Source organism: Halichoerus grypus, chromosome 10 (genome assembly GCF_964656455.1).
Source record: "Halichoerus grypus chromosome 10, mHalGry1.hap1.1, whole genome shotgun sequence".
In the NCBI taxonomy this organism is placed as follows: Eukaryota; Metazoa; Chordata; class Mammalia; order Carnivora; family Phocidae; genus Halichoerus; species Halichoerus grypus.
In genome coordinates this window covers 104,704,909-104,724,382 of record NC_135721.1, presented here as the reverse complement: position 1 = coordinate 104,724,382, position 19,474 = coordinate 104,704,909, and the positions used below count along the sequence as shown (strand labels likewise).

The 19,474-nt window shown below is 44.4% G+C and overlaps 1 protein-coding gene across 7 annotated transcripts in view; it reads left to right on the top strand.

Moving 5' to 3' along the window:
- Window positions 1-19,474, top strand: part of PLCB4 (phospholipase C beta 4) — a 407,599-nt gene that overhangs the window by 284,150 nt on the left and 103,975 nt on the right. For all 7 annotated transcript variants that reach the window (XM_078056950.1, XM_078056949.1, XM_078056943.1 and 4 more), the window contains one exon: window positions 17,718-17,797. In XM_078056950.1, coding sequence (XP_077913076.1) covers window positions 17,718-17,797 — 80 coding nt within the window. The remainder of the gene's footprint in view (window positions 1-17,717; window positions 17,798-19,474) is intronic.

Here is a 19,474-nt window from a genome sequence, read left to right as displayed (position 1 = left end):
AAGGTCTGGGATTCCACGGTGTTATTTTTAGAGTCACTTTGCAGGCTACAACAGGACTGTGGCTGAGAATCCCCGACAAGACTGGAGGTTTTAACCTGGTGTCTTTCCTCTTTCCGACTCAGATCATTATTTTTATGCTTGCCTAAATTCTTCCTGTCATTCCAGTTAGAAAATTTAGCTTTTTTTCCCTTCTCCTTAAAAAACCCTCTGTTAAAAGGATTGGCCAACAAATCCTTGGCACTTCATCCTCAGACATATGTGCCTTTGGGTAATAGGTGAATCTGATACGTAGCTTAAAATGCCTGTGAATAAAAGCAGTCACATGAAGAAGGTATTTTCCAATTTTTTTTCTGAACTGTAATAATACTTTTTTTTATTTTTCCCCCTGGATCATCCTCATCTCTTTTCAAATAACATGGAACATTATAACTGCGTTCCTTCGTTAGAAAAGCACCTCAGTTTCTCTACTGCATTTATTTCTCTCTCAGAATGCAACCAGCTTCTTGGAAGGATTTTGTGTCTGGCTTGTTGAAGGGAGTTCAGATGTCTTTCATTAAGTTACATCTGGCGCTGCATAGCAAGCTGAAATCAGAGTCACTGTACATAAGATGGAAATGCAGCCCTCATTTAAAATCCCCAAAAATAAGTGTGTTATTTTATACTAAGTTGAATTTTCCTTTGATTACAAAACTAAGCTGTTTTTATGAGGTTCAAAATGCAAAGATTTGGACTGAATTTAGACAATTTCCAGACTGCTCATTATACTTCATGCAGGTTGTAAATATTTGGCAAACACTATAAATTATGCTTTGTAACCAAGTTCCTCAAATAAGCCCATGAATAAGTACTATAGAAATTACATTAGAAAAATGTTACGTGTTCTCTTTTGTATACAAAAAAAGATAAAGTCAGGTAGTTTATTACAGGTAATAAAAATCTTAGTAGATTGGGTTGAAGGCCAAAACCACTTTGCTGAACTTGAATTATATTGAGTGGAAGGCTAACTGCAAAGTTGCGTGGGAAAGGCCCTGCAGAACCTCCCTTCCCTCACCTAGGTTTTCTCTTCCCTGTTAAACACAGAGCTCCTAGGAGGGATCAGACCACTGGCCTCCCCTGGGAGCCCCTAAAAAATTCATATTCCCCCAACCCGAGAAATCTGAAATTATGGGGGCCGAGCCCGGTAATCTGATTTAAACTAAACTGCCAAGTGATTCTCACACAGGGTGAAGTTTGAGTCCCGTTGGCTTAGCATACAAATGGACTTAGTCCAAAATTCACAATGACTGTGAACTTAAACAGGTTTTTATCAAATTGACCACAGCAAACAGGTTAATCTGTAGACCTATGGATTCCACCAGCCTAGCCATTGATTAGAATTCACTAAGAACACCAAAAGCACCATTAAAATGAATTAGTGCCTGTGACCCTGGCAAGAGCTTTGGTTCCGAGCACTCCCCAGCAAAATGCTGTTTCTTGACATGGAGTTTTAACTGTTTTGTCTAGGCCAGTGGTTCTCAAAGCCTGGTCCCCAGCGAGCAGCTCCAGCAGTACCTGGGAACTGAATTAGAGAGGCGGATTCTCGGGCCCTGCCCCAGCCCTACTGAATCAGTAACCTCGTGTTTTCACGAGCCTTTCACGTGGTTCTGGGGCACAGCCAAGTGTGAGAAGCACTGCTCAATAAGGAGTGTTTAGATCCCGCTTCTCTTGAAGAAAACTTACACTGACTCCCTGGGTTCCTGCCCAGGCTCACCTGAGCCAATGCCTAGTGAATGCTGAAGTAGCTAAATTGTAAATCTCAGCTTCCTATCATCCAAGCCCCAATCTACTGATTGATTAAATTGTTTCACCCCATTGCCTCACTGTTTTTTGAGGCTCAAGTCTGGGATGAGACATGTGTGCGTTTTCATGTTTCCAAAATGGAAAGTTGGCATTTTCTTGTTTTGTTTTTACTTTAAACCATTTTGAATTCATGTGAAGTGAAGCAGGGAGGGCCACTTAAAAAGCTTGCTTCAGGACAGAGCTGTGAATCAGCAAATGAGTGGGTGGGTGTTGTAAGCTTAAAGTGCCCCATCCCACCTAGGTGTTTCCTTCTTGCAAATGAAGATAATGGGGTTCATTTTTCTTACTGCTGGGTTGAATTTAGAAACCACCATTCTCTCTCTGCCTTCGGAGGGAGGGCTGAGATCATTGGTTCATCTGTGGAGTGGGTGAAACTTGTCTCCTTGGGCCTCCCACGACCACCTTCCATCTCCCTGGCTCCTTCGGTTCTCATCCTGCTTTTAAAGACCATCTGTCCCAGAACTCAGTACTTCCATGTCTCCTCCACGGTGGCACTCTGTCAACCCTGAACTTAGTAGTTTCTCTGCAGGCTACCAAAAGCAGTAGTTCCTTTAGACCACAGGTTGCGATCCCAGGTGCCTACAGGAGCCAGGAAGATGATGTGAATAATGAAAAAGTGCCAGGCAAAGACAAATAAGGGATGGTACAGACAGTAGCGAGTTGGAGTGTCTATACACCCTCTAGGGGTGGGAAGCAGCATCCACCTGTCTCCAGCTAATTTTTTTTTTTTTTTTTTTTTTTAAAGATTTTATCTAATTATTTGACAGAGAGAGACACAGCGAGAGAGGGAACACAAGCAGGGGGAGCGGGAGAGGGAGAAGCAGGCTTCCCGCGGAGCAGGGAGCCCAATGCGGGGCTCGATCCCAGGACCCTGGGATCATGACCTGAGCTGCAGGCAGACGCTTAACGACTGAGCCACCCAGGCACCCCTGTCTCCAGCTAATTTTCCAACGATATAAGAATATGCACCTTGAGATTGCTAGATGGTTGAAGATGGTGGTAGTTTTTCCATAAGATACTAGACATCTGGATTTATTTTTACATGAAATCTGATGTTAAAGTGTTGACAAATATATTCATTTTTTAAACACCAGTGTGCCAAATGACACACTATCTGTGGCTCATTTAGAACCTTAGCTCTAGACATCAGCCAGCATGCAGCATGGAGGTGCTTACAGTAAGATAAATGCTAATGTTTACCTAATGTGTTCACTTCGTTGACATTTTAAATGAAGATGCCTGGGTTTCTTTGTGTGTGTGTGTGTTTTTTTTCTTTTTTACCTTCTTTTATCCAGCTACTCATCCAAGAATTACTTTTTGATGAATTTTAAGCTTGGATAAATCATTTCCACTACATGGGCTTTTTTATACTCACTGATTAAGGAGTTGTACCAAGTGACCCTGGAAATTATTTTCTCCACATCTCTTTGCAAGAAAAAGTATAGTAGATGCCAAGGAGGATACGGATTAGTTGCTTTGGAGGACACTCGTATATAGGTAGAAGTCCCTAGCCTAATGTGGGTTGCATCACCATCGCTAAAGCCAGTCCTCACACTGCTAGGATAGGAGGTTCTGTGGTTGGAGAGGGAGGAGGGAAAAGTATTTTCATAAAGAGGCAGGACTTTGCTCCCAGAAGAGGGGTGCCTGCTGGTCCCATTATGGCGATATCCACAGTGTGCAGTCTATCAGAAGACAGAAGGCCATGCATATGGGGGTTAGGATGTGAGCAGAGATTCAGAAGCAGAGGAATGTTGTACCTGTAATGGTAGATCCAGGGTAGAGACTAGAGTGAACACTTTCAGTTGGGAAATTGGAAAGTCAGGCTAAGCGTGTGGCCTGCTTTGAGTGCTAAGCGAGATGCTTGTCTAATCCATCCTGAAGATTCTAAGGAGGTAATGGAAGGTCATGCCTCGTGCTGTAGGAGGGATGCAACACAAATCTTTATATTCTAAGATCAACACATGGTAATAATTTGTGGCTGAGAGCAGCACTCCTCAAAGTATGGTCTGGACTAGCAGCAACAGCATCACCCAGGAACTTACCAGAGGAGAATCTCAGGCCCTGTCCCAGACGTGATGAATCAGAATCAGCATTTGAATAAGGTCTGGTAGGTACTTGGCACCTTACAGTTTGAGAAGTACCGAGATAGAATTCAAGACAATCGGTTGTTCTTGGTTGCAACCAGTTACACATGGAGGAAGGCCTGAGAAACTTCTGAATATGGGATCACCAGGGTTTGTTCCTGGGTGAGGTCAGAGAAGCTAAGGTGGAGACTAGATTTTAAGTCTGATTAATTGGGAGTACAGTGGTATGGTTATGAGAAAGTGAGGGCCTGGTAACTTTGGGACGGAGTGGGGAAGAGACAGTGAATTTGTTTAAAATACGTTCTCGAAGAATGTCTATCTGATGGGTCTGCTGTGGGTCGTACAATTCAGAGCAGCTCACTCGCTAGTTGGGGGCCCTTGGAACTCATCTGTGGATCAGCCTTGGCTTTGATGTCCCTGTGTTCTGCATCATTAGCCTCTTGGCATTCTAAGAACACCTATCTTCGGGGTGCCTGGGTGGCTCAGTTAGTTAAGCGTCCAACTCTTGGTTTCGGCTCATGTCATGATCCCAGGGGTTGTGGGATCAAGCCCTGGGTGGGCCCCCCTGTTCAGTGGGGAATCTGCTTCCCCTCTCTTTCTCCCTCTGCCTCTCTCCTGCTCACACATATGCATGCTTGCTCTCTCTCAAATTTTAAGAAAAATTAAGAACACCTATCTTGGTTTTCTTCTGAAATCCTCTAATTTCTTTACTAGTCAAGGGTGGATTTTTACTGTCATTTTTCATAGCATCAAACTTACTGAAAAGTAAAGCTGCTTGTCAAGGTGTGTGTTCAGGAACCTGGACACGAGAGCTAAAGCAGTTTCTCCTGTCCTTTTAGGGAGTTTTTTACCTGAATGGGTGAGGTTTCCTTAGAGTAGAGGCAGGAGCCAAGTGGGGAAGAAGCTTTGAGCTGTAGCCTAGAGCCCTGGTCTGCAGCAACACTGAGTTGCCGACAAAGTCATTTTAAACATTTGCATGGACCTGCATTTTTATGCTGTTCACTGGTGTTTCCCGAATGCAGAAGGAGTATTGCTCATGGTAGAACGAATACTTCCACTATATTCTAGTAGAAAGTGCAGAAGAGTAAAAAGAAGAAAACACCCCCCACCCAGAGTGCATTACCCTGTCTTCCGTGTCTTTTTTTTTTTTTTTTTTAAGATTTTATTTATTTATTTGACAGAGAGAGACACAGCAAGAGAGGGAACACAAGCAGGGGGAGTGGGAGAGGGAGAAGCAGGCTTCCCGCAGAGCAGGGAGCCCGATGTGGGGCTCGATCCCAGGACCCTGGGACCATGACCTGAGCTGAAGGCAGACGCTTAACGACTGAGCCACCCAGGCGCCCCCTCCGTGTCTCTTTTTAAATAGAAGTGAAATTCACATAATGTAAAGTGAACCACTTTAAAGTGAGTGTGCAATTTAGTAGATCACAATATTGTACAACAACCCCCCTGTCAGTTCTAGAATGTATCATCCTTCCCTCAAAGGAAACCCCATTCCTGACTCCCCTCAAAGGAAACCCCCACCCCAGCCACCCCAGTGTGTCTTTTTAATTCACACAGTTTTCTTCTACACACAGTTGGGCTCATACTGTTTATAGAGTTTAATGCACTGTATTTTATTTAAAATTTTTATCATATGCATTTTCTTGGTCTTTACAGTGTTTGTCTTGGGCTTCGTTGTAATTGTAAATCCTCATGATCTTGGAGGTGAATTTTCTTGGAGTTACCAGCTCTTCTTCAGAAAACTTCCAGCCCCCTGGGGGCTTCTGTGCAGAATGCGGGGGCTTCGTGGGGGACAGGTTTTCATCGTGGGGGCCTCTCTCACTGCTGTGTGTCGTGAACTTGACAGGTTTCCTAAGAAGAGACTCTGTGCTCTAGGCCTCACCCCGAGCAGCTCATTTTGCCCTAATTGCTAGTGTTACCAAATGACTCCACCAAGGGAATGCAAAACGAGTTCCTCTAATTGCTCCAGAAGTGTAATATGAAGTTTGGATTTCACCTTTTGGCCCCTGGGAGAGGAAACTCTTGCTAGCTTTAAATTGCTTCTCTACTTACCACCCAGCCCCAGTTCTTGCTGGCAGAGACTGCCGTTGTGAACACGCATTCGGATGTTTTCTTTCAAGAATAGGATGCATGTTGGGACGCCTGGGTGGCTCAGTCGTTAAGCATCTGCCTTCGGCTCAGGTCATGATCCCAGGGTCCTGGGATCGAGTCCCACATCGGGCTCCTTGCTCAGTGAGGAGCCTGCTTCTCTCTCTCCCTCTGCTGCTCCCCCTGCTTGTGCTCTCTCTCTGACAAATAAATAAAAATCTTAAAAAAAAAAAAAAATAGGATGCATGAGGAGATGGGTCAGACACCTCACCTACATGAGACCTTGTCCCCTCTGAGCAGTATGATCCGGAGCGAGCTTAATAGTCACAATGGGGGGCTGGCAAAGTGCAGCCCCGGGGCCAAACCCACCCCTCAGGCTGAGGTTGTATGGCTAATGAGCTCAGAATGGCTTTGACGTTTTTAAAGGGTTGTTAACGAAACATCAAAACCGTACAACAGAGACTCATATGCGGCCTTCTTAAAGCCTAAACTACGTATTTGCTGGCCCTTTATAGAAATGCTGACCGGTGATCCCCAATAATTAATAATAGGAGCAGCAGGAATGGAATTTTTTAGTTTGTATTGAATACCGGGGAATGTTCAAAGTGCTTGACCATGTATTGTCTCATTTCATTCTCACAACAATCCTCTAGGATGGGCATGGTTGTTACCATTTTAGAGAGGAAGAAACAGGCTCAGAGAGGTTGAGTCACTTGCCCAGGGTCACCCAGCCAGTAAGCGGCAGAGCTGGTGTCTTGAAGCCAGGCATGGGATTCACTCCAGATTCTGTATTCTGTCACCACCCAACAACTTCCACCTGAACCTTGTAAGATTTTACTGTGCTTTTGAGGTAAAAGTTAATGTCTTCATCTGTGCGAGCTGAAATCATACAGCAGCCCTTCCCAAATTGGGGGTCTGCAAAATAACCTGCATTTCAAGGAGGCTCCCTGGTTAACGAAGCATGAGAAAGCCTTGTTGGGTTTCTTTACTGTAGCATTCCACGAAGCTCTATTATTCTGGTGTGAATCTTCACAAACCGGGGGGGGGGGGGGGGGGGGGGGGGGGGGGGGGTTTCCTTTGAAGCCACTTACAGGAGAGCATATAAACAGTATGAGCCCAACTGTGTGTAGAAGAAAACTGTGTGAATTAAAAAGACACACTGGGGTGGCTGGGGTGGGGGTTTCCTTTGAGGGCGGTTGGTATTCAGCTATTTACCAAACTTTTTTAAAATTTATTTTTGCCTATTGAAGGCACACAAATGAAAACCTTCCGGAACTACTGCTTTGCAGGAAAAAGTCAACAAGCAGTGTTACAGAGGCATTCTCGGCCCAGGATTTTTCCAGAAGTATGAAAACAGTGTCATCTAGACATTCATTGATTCATCTTGACATACATACACTTTTTATTCCATTTTCCTGCTGCCACATCCCCCCAACCCCCGAACACACACACACCTTTCTTGTTGCCTGGGAAGGTCAGGGGACTTGTCCGTAAAAGATAGAAAGGTAACGAAACTGAAACACACGGATTTAGATTCTTTTTTAGTAGGTTGTATTGAAAGTCCTATCTAGCTTACGGGAGTACCTCTCGATTTGATGTGCCTGTGCTCTGTAGGTTGAGAACTCTAAGCCAGAGTTTGCCAGAGATTCCCTGATTGATTATATTTATCACAGAGCCTCTGCATGGTGAGATAGCATTCATTTCCGTGTGGCTTAATTTGCCAACATCGTCCACCGGTACATGTCAGGAGGGATGTGACTTCAGGGATTATAAGTACAGGTATCAGCCAGAGAAGCAACTTCATGAATACCTTTTATTTTTTTTTTAAAGATTTTATTTATTTATTAGCACAAATGGAGGAGGGGAGGGGCAGAGGGAGAGGGAGAAGCAGACTCTCCGCTGAGCAGGGAGCCCAACACGGGGTTCAATCCCAGGACACTGGGATCATGACCCGATCCGAAGGCAGACAGGTAACTGACTGAGCCACCCAGGTGCCCGTATGAATACCTTTTAATTCACCAGCTGTTTATGCTTCTCTTACCACCAGGACTTTGCAGATTTGGCATTTGAGCCCCCAGATGCATTTTCACAAAACTGGCTTCTGCCTGGCATAGGAGGATGCTCCTGGTTTTCTTAAAATCTTGAAATTCCTCAGTTATTTGAGTTTTCCATGTGGATACCAAAAAATGTCACATAAAATAAAGCCAGTATCTCATTTGGGTTTTGAATGAGTTCTGGAGTTTGTAGGAATGGAGCTGCTCTATTAACCTGAGTCAGGGAAGAACATCATGTATCATTTAAAGTCTGTAGGCACAAGTGAACGTAAGGCCTTAATGTATTCTGAGTGTTTGGATGTCCTTACATTTTCTTCTTCTTCATGTTTCTTCAGCTGGGTCTATGAAATAAACTGACAAGAGACAAATTAACAGAGAAAAGACACACAGATTTATTCATTTTTAATTTATGTGCACAGAGCCTCCCAGAAGGAAGTAAATACCCAAAGGAGCAGGGATATTTGGGAGTTTGTACATCCTCTGAGTAAGGGAAAGAAAGGAAGCAAAAGGCCGCTTACAGGAGAGCAAATGATTTTTAGGAAAGATAAATGGGCCCTTACAAGAATAGACAGGCATGAGAATTTTGTGACAATTTCTGTCTGAGTGTGGTGCCAATGTTTTGTCTTCCAGAAGGGAGGGTTAAAGCTGCTCCTGGATGGGGATTTATGACAGTGGGGTTCTTTCGGGTAAGGCCTGCTTTCAGTCAGATAAAGGATTTCAGGAATTCAGATGCCTTCAGCTCAAAATAATTTTTATACCAAAGTGTCATATTTTGGGGTGGCCTATCTTGATTCCCTTCAACAGTATATTTATTGGCATAGATACCTGGCATAAGATGTGATTATTTGAGATAAGGTTCTATAGGTGCAATAGGACATTTTTACAGGATATCCATGAAAGCAGGCTTAGGTGATCAAAAGTTGTCTCTTGGAATGATAATGAACAGAAACCCACTTGGTAGGGGAATTTGACACCTGAGCTTCTGAATGATGACCCAGAACAGTACAGTGTCCTCTTATTTCTTATGACTATTTAGAGGTTCTTTTTGACCTAACTACCCAGTGTTGTCAAGATAACCAGCCAGGCTGACAGACTGTTTTGACTGGCTGTGAGTGACTAAACTAATCTTGACTAGGAAAGCATAAATATTATCCAGGCCCATCCAAATTTATCTTTCACACACAGCCACACACACCCATCTATGTTCCTGCCCAGATACTCATTCCCCATGCTCTGTAGGTGATTGAAGAATCAAATGGCACTTAATACCTTCCTCCTTTCACCTTGATCGGCTTTCCTCTATGGACAGAGAACAGCAGATGAAAAACTTGTGTTTTCTGGAAGACGCTTAGACCATTTCAAGAGAAAAGGGCCCCGGTTGCTCTTCCTTTTTTCCTATCTCCTGTCTTGGTTCTTTGAGATTTGACAATTGTATCAGAATTATTATTGACTTCCCAAGGGCCTTTGTGATTACCACTGAGTTGTCGCTCTACTGACCTTGGGATTTTTTTCTGAAAAATCCCCATGACTGTTTGGGCACCAGTTTCGGTAGGTCGCTCTTGGTCATTATAGGCTCCTTAATTTCCCCTTTCATCCTGGGCTTATCAGCTGGGTTGTATCTGGGATCGCAAGTTGAGCTCTTTTATTGTGCATGAGATTCTTCAGCCTCTCTGTTATCTTGCACTCTGCTCTCTCTCTGGGTAGCAATCGGGGTGACTTTCAGGTTTCTCTGCCTGGTTTGTTCTTGCTGTCAACGCTGTCATTGTCTGCCTGTTTGCCTTCTGTCCCCGGCCAGGAGGGAGTTTCCAACACTGTCACGATTATCTCCTGATGACTGACACTCTGTACATTCTACCTGCGTTTCTCTCTCCTTAGGAGAACCCAGGGGAAGTCGCTGACGTGGAAGAGAAAATGGTTTTATTTTTTCCTCTTAACGTGATGTAGAAGTTGGTCTGTGATATACAAACATTGGTAGATCTGCTTCCATCTCATTTGAGAATGGATTCAGCATCTTAGATGAGCACATTTGAAGGGTAAAATGTGATTTTTTTTTTTTTTTTTTTTTTTGCTCAAGTCCTGCCTAAATCACCAACCTCTCTGCTCTCCTGCTTCTGCCTTTGGGGTTTGGCCATCCCTGGGCCAGGCCCCTGGCCTCTAGTTACTCCTGCTGCTGTATTGGCTCTGGCCCTGGTACTCAGGCCTGATCACTGGCCCGGTGGGGGCACAAGTACCCTAGTTTGGGGAAACAGACCTCCATCTTGTTTCTGTACCAGTTATCTAGTAAGTGTTATTGCCAAAGCCCAGGCTTCCAGACCCGGCCTGTCCAGATGCTGCGTTTGCCTCTGTCACAGTCCAGGGAGCTGTTACTTCTAACTGGCTTCCATGGGGCCATCTCCTGCTGCCTAGTGAGATCCTGGAACATCACCAGCGACTGGCTTTGCTGTGGCTGGGGAACATCCGTTGAGCCAGCCTCCTTCTGGTCGCCTGCTCTGCTTTTGTCGTGCTCATAACTTTCTTTAAACTACTTCAGCACGCACAGTGATGTGTGTGTGAATTTAATCCAAAACGGGAATGAAAATTTAAAATTCCACGCGTCTGCCATTGGCGGTACTCGCCCTAAGGGTGCTTAGTTTGCATTTGAGAACTTTGAATCAACAGCTCATAGGCCATTCATTATATTTAAATTGTACCTCAATAAAATTGTTCAGAAAATGAAACCAGACAAGCCTGTCCTCCTGTGGCTACCTCCACAAGCTCTTCAATTATCTTTTTTTCTTTTTTTTTAAAGAGACAGAGATAGCCAGAGCAGGAACACAAGCAGGGGGAGTGGGAGAGGGAGAAACAGGCTTCCCGCGGAGCAGGGAGCCCGATGTGGGACTCGATCCCAGGACCCTGGGATCATGACCTGAGCCGAAGGCAGACGCTTAACGACTGAGCCACCCAGGTGCACCTTAATTATCTTTATCCACGATTAGTACCAGACGCTCTGACACTAGCACAATGTGCTTGTTACTTTGGAGGCATCTGGAGGGCCTGTTAAGATGCAGACTGCTGGGCCCCATCCCCAGCATGGCTGAATCCGTAGATTTTAGGTGAGGCCTGAGGGTTGGCATTTCTACTACACTCCTGTGGGGTGCTCAGAGGACCACTTGGGAAAATCTGACATAACGGAGATTAGGACTGCTTTTTCATCAGTGGACTTCTTAGCAACGTACAAGATACATGATTTTTCTAGAAATAATGTATAAACACTGCTACTCTTGTGTGAACAGGGCACAGAAGGTCAAGCCAGCCCCCATGGCCTCTCTTGGAAGATTGCAAGAAATGCAGACTCTTCAGCACAGACACTAGACCTATTGAATCCAAATCTGCACTTGAACAAAATTCCCAAGTGATCCAAACGCATGGTAAAATTTGGAAAATACTGACCTCAACCAATGTAGCACACATGGTCTGATTCAGTGGTCCTCCACTGTAGATTCACGTTGGAATTATCTACAGTCTCTAAAAGGTAGATTGACAGTCCAACTGGGCTCAGATTGTTAATGAGAATCGCCAGGAGAGGCATCCAGGCTTCTGAAATGTCTTATAAGCTCCCCGGGGGGTTCTAAGGTACAACTAGGTCTGGGAGCTACTAGTCTGGTCTCTGAGTAATAGCCACGTAGTATTCTTATAACGTGTCCCAGCTGGAAAGGTCTTTTGCTTGGCCTGTCTTCGAAGTTCAGTACTGACAATTTAATGGCAACTAATACCTTACCCTAACAAAAATCATTTCATTTCCCTTACATGTAGATCCATAAGAGAAAATGTGTAGAGTTCTACCTACAGTGTCTTTACAGTCTAATAAGCCTCTTTAAAGCTCAAATGCCTTCCTAAAACCAAGTTTCTGGTTGAATATAAAGATAGAATTACTCTGCTCTGATTCTTCATCTGGAGATTGGTGAAATGAAGCAATTTTACATCCTAAGCACCTTAAAAAGAGTCTTATCTTGCTGCAACATTGGACCCTGTGGAAATCTTGGAAAGCTTCATAGTTTGCCTCTGGTGCATGGTTTTAGGGGAGGGAAAATGAATTTCCCTCTACCTTTCTGGGTTCCTGGCTGAGACACCCACCTTTAATAAGAGAGAGATTAACAGGAGAAAAAAAATCTAATTACGTGTGTCCAGGAACCCCACAAGACACGAAAGGCTCTCTGATAATCAGGTAATTGAGGTGTGCATGCCATCCTGAGCTAAGGAGAAAGAGGCTAAGGGTCTGGGGCTTTAGAGGCGAGGAAGACAATTCACAGGAAGATGGGAAGGACAAATGTTTGGAAACAAATGATTATCATGCCCTGTGGTGAAGACGTTCTTGTGTTTAAAAATATATATATATATATTTTTGGTAATAGCTCTCTTCCTGGTATAGGCCTCTATCTAAATTCTTTTAGGCAGTTAAGAGAGAGGTAAAAAGCTCTTCTTGAGTTTATCAGGCCTTGATTGTCTCCAGCTCAAAATAAGCCACATGCCAAAGTGGCACATTCTGGGGTGGCCTGCCCTGAACCCCATCAGTAAAATGAGTCTTATTACCGGAACTCACCGTACAAAGGAATCAATGCTGTATAAATTCCTGGCTTATGTTGATTGAGCAAATGACAACTAATTAACTGTTAGAACAATTAAGTACCTTGAGAATAGTCAACTGAGATCTGCCCTGATTTTTTTCTGATCCCCATTTACTTAAACAAAAAACCAAAAACAAAAGCTCTGCATGGATCAGGTTTATGAGTGACAGGTAACAAGAAGGTCCCATATTTTAAACATCTCAGATGGCCCCATCAGCTGATTCTTTTCACAGTGTGGACATCGGAAGGTGAAAGTCACTCCTTGCTTCCTTTTGTTTCCACATGCAAGCAATTGAACCCACGTGTGTAGGTCACCATTTCCATGCTAGTGAATGCAGATTTGTTCAGCCCAGGTAGGGAGGGATAGGACAAAAACAAAGTAAATCAGGAACTGGAGGAGAGCTCTTCCCAGGGTCCTTACTAGAAGACCAGATATCCCAGCCAAGGGCACTGTGGGAAACTATCGGCTCCCATAGGAAACCAAACCCAGATCTTTCTAGGTGGGCAACGGAAGTAGATACTCCAGGTGGGGAAGGACCTTTCTCAAACTGGGATGTGCACACGACTCACCTTGGGATCTTATTAAATGAAGATTCTGATCCAGTGGGTCTGGGTGGGATGAGACCTGAGAGTCTGCGGTTCTAACCAGCAACCCGGACATGTTGATGCTATTGGTCTAGGAGCCAACCTCCTGACTGAGCGGCATGGGTTCAGAACAGTGCCTTTATATGTAAATTTGCAAAAGAGCCATTTGGAAAGCTCACTTCAACACAGGTTTCTCTTCCCCAGCCCTAGAGACAGATTTCATAGACAGGGCTTGCTGATTTGCCTTTTAACAATTCCCAGGTGATGCTGCTAGTCCCTGGACTGTGCGTAACAAGGCTGTAGTTAACTTGGAACAGACTTAGTAAGATGACTCCGCCTCTTCTACCAGTAGCCTCCTCTTTAAGAACAAAGAATCACACACCAAGAGATGAAGGAAGATGCCAGTGAGTCTTCCCTTTGGAGAAAAAATGACGTAGCATACTCGGAGAGTATCACAGGGTCTGTGTTATTTTTTGCTTTGACAACATGCTGTTTTGACTGAAGACTGAAAAGGACGCTTCTGGAATAAAATCTAGAGATAAGATTGAGCTAAAAGAACAACAACTCTACCTGGGGCGGTGCTGACTGGCAAGTAATGGGACTAGTTATTTTAGGATGACAAAGCTATATGTGCATTAAAAAAAGAAAAAAAGGCTAAGAGCTCAAATACCAAAATGTTGTCAGTGGCTAGCTCTTGATGTCAGCAGTGGGATTTGGGGTGATGTTCACTTATTGCTGTATACTTTTTTGCTTTACATTTTTCTGCAAAGGACATTTAAATACTGTTTCCATAATTTTAAAAAAACCCCTACCAAATGTTTTTAAAGGGAAAAAGGGAGGTATACACCCTGTGTAAATTCATATTTTTTTGGTTTGGTTTTGTTATGTCTATGCCCTTCTGCTGCTTTTTTCAGTGGGAAAGGGATTGTTTAGTCCATGACAGTCCAGTGTCCCAGGGGCAAAGGAGACAGCTAAGGGCGAGGCCACGCCATTTGCCTGGAAAATGGATGCCCGCCTGCGTGGTGAGAATAAGGAGTCCCAGAGGAGAGGTTGTAAGTCCCTAGGAGAAAATTAGAGGCAGCTTCTCTTCTTCCCTCCTTTTCTCCTAAACCATCCAGCTAAGCCCACAAGAGTCCCTGGAAGGACCTTTCTTGTCCTTCACCTTAGAAGGGCTGAAATAAGCTTTAAGTTCGAATTGGAAAAGATTAAGAAATCAAGAGAACAACCTGCTGGGGAAGGGGAGAAACTACGGATTTGGACATCCAAATTCAATGGATCCTTTGGGCTGGTTTCCCTGCCTCCAGGTTGCATGGGCCCACTCAGCATGGCCAGACCAGAGGGAGGCACCCAGCGTGGTAAGAATCCTATCACGAGCGTGTCAACATTGAGCCGATGAGTGTGCTCAACGTGCGTCAGGGAATGATCCTTCTAGAAACACGCAGCCCTGGGCTTGAAGATGTACCTTTTAGGGCATTATGTAGACTCTTAACATATGTGCTTATTTTCAGCAATTCAAGGAAACATATTTAAGTCACAGGTTTTTGTGTTTTTTTTTTTTTTTTCCTTCTGTTAGTCTGGAAACATTCAACGAAGTTCATATGCATCTAGTTCACCCACAGTACAACTTTTCAGCTAAACTCTAGGGCTCTGCTGACACCTGCTGGCATTTCATCTACTTTGTTAGAAACTACAAAAGAAAACGCTCAACATATTTTCTGAAGTCTCTTGGTCTTAATATGCCAGGTGTCAATTACCTGGAAGACAATGGAGAGAAGGAAAGGCCTAATGGGACTTGTCCACGTCATGGGGGGAGATGTGTGAACAAGCCTTAAGGAAGGGCAGACAACAGAGCCTCTCAGCCCTGAGCCAGCTGATCTTGGGCAAGGCCCTTGACCCTCACTTTCATCATCACAAAGAGAAGCAGCAACAACCTCCCCCACCCCGGGGCCCTTTAGGACCTGTGAGGATTCCAGTGGCATTTCCTACTAACTAAAGCATGAGTACTGTCCCTGGAGTGATGACCTCAGAGGTCACTCCCGGAGACCTTTCTGTCACAATAAACAAGATTCTTCACCAGCATTATATTTTCAAAAGACGGATGAGTTGTTTAAGCCTCCTCAAAGTCTGGTATCTCTGTAATTTATTTTTAGGAACAACTAAATCAGAATGCTCAGAAAAAGCCAGTGAACAGTCTCAGAAATTGCCCAGTTTTTTGCCCTAGGAAACCATGGACTCTGTTTTGTGTTTTGGAACACAGAACAAGCCTTCAGGTTGAGAAAATGTTGCCCAGTGAATGCCAACCTAATTATTTATGTTTTTCTGTCTCCTCTTGGGAAACGCTTTGTGAGCCTGTGGTTTGTTAGGCCAACAACAGGATATTTGAAGGTCTCCAGGGAATTATAGTCCCATATTTAGCCTGACAGAGGAAGTAAAGGCTGATGATGAAAATAAGGCATTTCTTCAATGCTACCAGTGCCTTCCTTCCTCCTCCCTCAGAATCCTGGTGTCACCATCATGAGGCTTTCGATGCTATTTATGGTCCTCAGGAAATGGCCTTTTCTAGTTGTGGAAGGAAATTGACCTCTTCTGGCTCCTAAAGTCCTCCTCCTCCTCCTCCTCCTCCTAACAGAAAACTGTTAGGTATGACTGGAGCATAAAGAGGAAAGCCAAAACTGTCCATTAGACTCTTATCCGTTGGGATGACTATTCTCAAAATGAAAACAAAGCAGGAAAAAAAAGTGTCAACAAGGACTTGAAGAAACTGGAACCCATGTGCACTGTTGGTGGGAATGTAAAATGATAACAGCTGTGTCACAGAATGGTGGTTCCTCAAAAAATGAAAAATAGAATTACTGTAGGATCCAGTAATTCTGCTTCAGAGTATATACCCCAAAGAATTGAAGGCAGGAACTTGAAGAGATACTGGTATACCCGTGTTCATAGAAGCATCAATCACAATAGCTGCCATTAATCATAGTAGCAAGCCAGGTGTTCATCAGCAGATGAATGGAGAAGCCAAATGTGGTCTACACAGCCAAAGGAATATTATTCAGCCTTTAAAAAGAAGGAAATTCTGACACAGGCTGTGATCTGGCTGAGCCTTGAGGACATTATGCCAGTCAAATTTGTCAAAGGGCAAATACTGTATGATTTGTTTTTATAAAAAACCTAGGATAGGCAGATTCATAGAGACAGAAAGTAGAATGGTGGTTGCTAGGGTTGGGCGGGGGAGAGGAAACTGAGGAGTTGTGTAATGGGGACAGAGTTTCAGTTTTGCAAGAAGAAAAGAGTTCTGGAGATGGATGGTGGTGAAGGTTGCACACAACGTGAATGTTACTTAATGCCTTTGAACTGTTCACTTAAAAATGGTTCCAATGATAAATTTAATGTTATTTGCATTTTATCACAATGAATTAAAACCACACACACTTTACAGAACTTAGTCTTTACCTTTGGCCCTTGCAATGACTAAATCACTAGCCCACGTTAAACCTGGTAATACTGTGCAGGGCTGTCCGATACAACCTTCTGTGTCGACGGAGATGTTCTTCGTCTGGGCTGTCCAATGTGGTAGGCACTAGCCCCATGTCGGCTTTCGAGCACTTGATATGTGATGAGTAAAATGGAGGCACTGAATTTTACTTTTATTCAGTTTAAACAGCCACATGTGGCTAGTGGACAGTGCAGGTAGACTATCCATCTGTACTACTATCTATGCCCAAATATTTTCCCTTCCTCAGCACAGAGGAGTTGGCCTTAATGGACAGGCCAGCCTTTTCTAGTTGAATGTCCTTACGAGACCCAAATTCCTTTACTGCCGTGTACAGTCTTCCTTCACTTTTCCTTGTAAATCCATGGAGTGATGTTATGAACTAAAACTGAGGTCCAAGTCCTTATTATACAGAAATTATGTAAGTGCTTCAGTATTTGCACTGGATACCCTGGCAATCAGCGCATGCTTTACTTTTTAAGGCTCTGCTGGAAATCACAGACAGGTAAGATATGTAACAAATTCTTAGATTGAAATAGAATCACACGATAAAATTGATGAACCCCAAACGCATTCGTCCTCTAAAATGGGAATAGCTAAATATGTCATCATGTACTGTATAACGTTGCTTAGAAATAATGAAGGTTGCCAGTGGCTGAAAAAGGATTTCTATTTAAACAGGCTGCAAATAGAAGGTTTAACAAGTCAATCAGTGGGCAGCGTTCCTTTGTGACAACCCAGTGTTTAATGATGCTCTAGATGTTACATTTATCTTCATGGAAAGAATGAAAGCTGTTTATTAAAGAATAATGTATGGCATGCAAAATGAAGATTGCTCTGTGGCAGGGAGGAGATAAAAGAAGAGTTTACATTATTCTTATACCGAATGGATACGGGCTGTTTAATAAAAACCACCATTTTCAGTTCCTGTGGTGTTGCTCACCAGGAATGCTTTTTCTTTCTCTTTCAGCAATGGGTAGAAGGACTGAGATCAATCATACACAACTTCAGGGCCAACAATGTCAGTCCAATGACCTGCCTCAAGAAACAGTGAGTTTTATTTACATCACTCTTTGTTCTTGGCTGTTAAAAAGCAAAAGGTCAGATTAGGAGATGAAGGCTTCGTGTATTGCCAGGCCACATTGTCCTTGCCTTCCCCTCCATGCTCCTGACCCTGGAGAGGAAGTTCCCGACACACACCTGGACTCTTCATGCCACTTGGCAGGGCACGTGTGATCAACCCGTAGCCCAGACTGATAAGAAAGGAATGACTGATGGCAGGAAGATGCTGGAACTTCAGTATCCTCTGGGTCATTGGCCCCAGACGATAGTCCTCCATGCCTGGGGCCGTAGTTGGCTGCTGCTGTAGCTGGAGCCTCTGTTGTGTGAGACAGAACTGGGCAGTGTGGCCAAGAGAAGCACTTACAAAAGCACCCAGTTCTAGGGTCACAAAGGAGCACTGGCCCCAGGGACTGTTCAGCACCCAGTCAGGGATCCAAACGTACTGGCCTTACCCCAGCTCACAGTATCCAAAATCCAGAGGGATGCCGCCGTGGTAGATTTTTAACCCTTCCCAAGTTATTCCATCAAGGTGACATGAAAGTTACTCAAGTAGAAAGCCTAGCCAAAGCCAAAGTCAGCCTGTTTAAAAAGCAGCAATCGGTGCAGGAAGGGGGCTGCCCGCCACCATGGGCTATTGGCAGGCAATTGTAGGTGCAGAAGGGAACTATGCTGAGAAATTACAGGAATAAGCCTGCACTTGCAACCAGCACCAAGGGTGTGATTCCTTGGACTGTCCAGCAGGAGGAAGAGAGGTCAGCCCTTTGGCTACTTTCACCCTTAGTTTTGGTCCCTTTGGCAGGTGCTTGAAGAGAACAGGCTCTTGACTACAATCCCAGCTTGGCCACTTAGTTCTTGGGTGACCCTTGACAAGTTCTTAGCCTCGTGCCTTACTGTTCTTAATCTGTGAATGGAGAAGGTGACCAGAACTTATTTTACAAGATTACCACACAGATGTAATGAGGTCCTGGAAAACGCCCAGCCCAGGTCCTCCTTCATTCAGTATTAGTGATTTTGATTATTATGCCAGCCCTCCGGTTTTCTTTCCGTCACCTTAGTAGGGGGTGGTTAGTCTTGTAAATACCCGTTTGTCCTGCAGCTGCTTCTCCTCTTCCTCTGCAGTTGCTGTGGCATGTTTTCTTAGAAATAAAGAGCAACAATGGATATTTGACATTCCACTTTGGGCATTGATAGAATCCCGAAGGATCTGAGACTTTGAGAATGCCCACTTAGACCTGAGGGACCCCAGTATCTGTAGGTTGGACACCAGGTCTTATCTGTCCCCATGGGCGTCCTGCTGGGATCCCTTTATGGAGCTGGTGTTCACCCATCCACCAACTGCCATGAGGGTTAGCTCATCAAGAGGTCACACCTGCCCACTTCTGCAGAGAATGACCCTGTGCTGAAAGCGGAGTCACTGTGCCCGGGAGACTGCACTCCTCTCTTTTCCTGGTGGGAAGCCCATGGCCCATAATGGGCTGGAACAGGATACAAAAGGCCAGCCCCCATGCCACCAAGTCTGGTGCACATCACGCTCCAGAGCTCCCCCTGGCGTCAGGCTAAAGCACCAGCAGAGACCACAACTTTGTGTGACTGTTCTGGTCCTTTCTGCTTCCCTCACACCTGTTGTCTTGAAAACATTCTCTGAAAAGGAGTCACTTGGGCCTC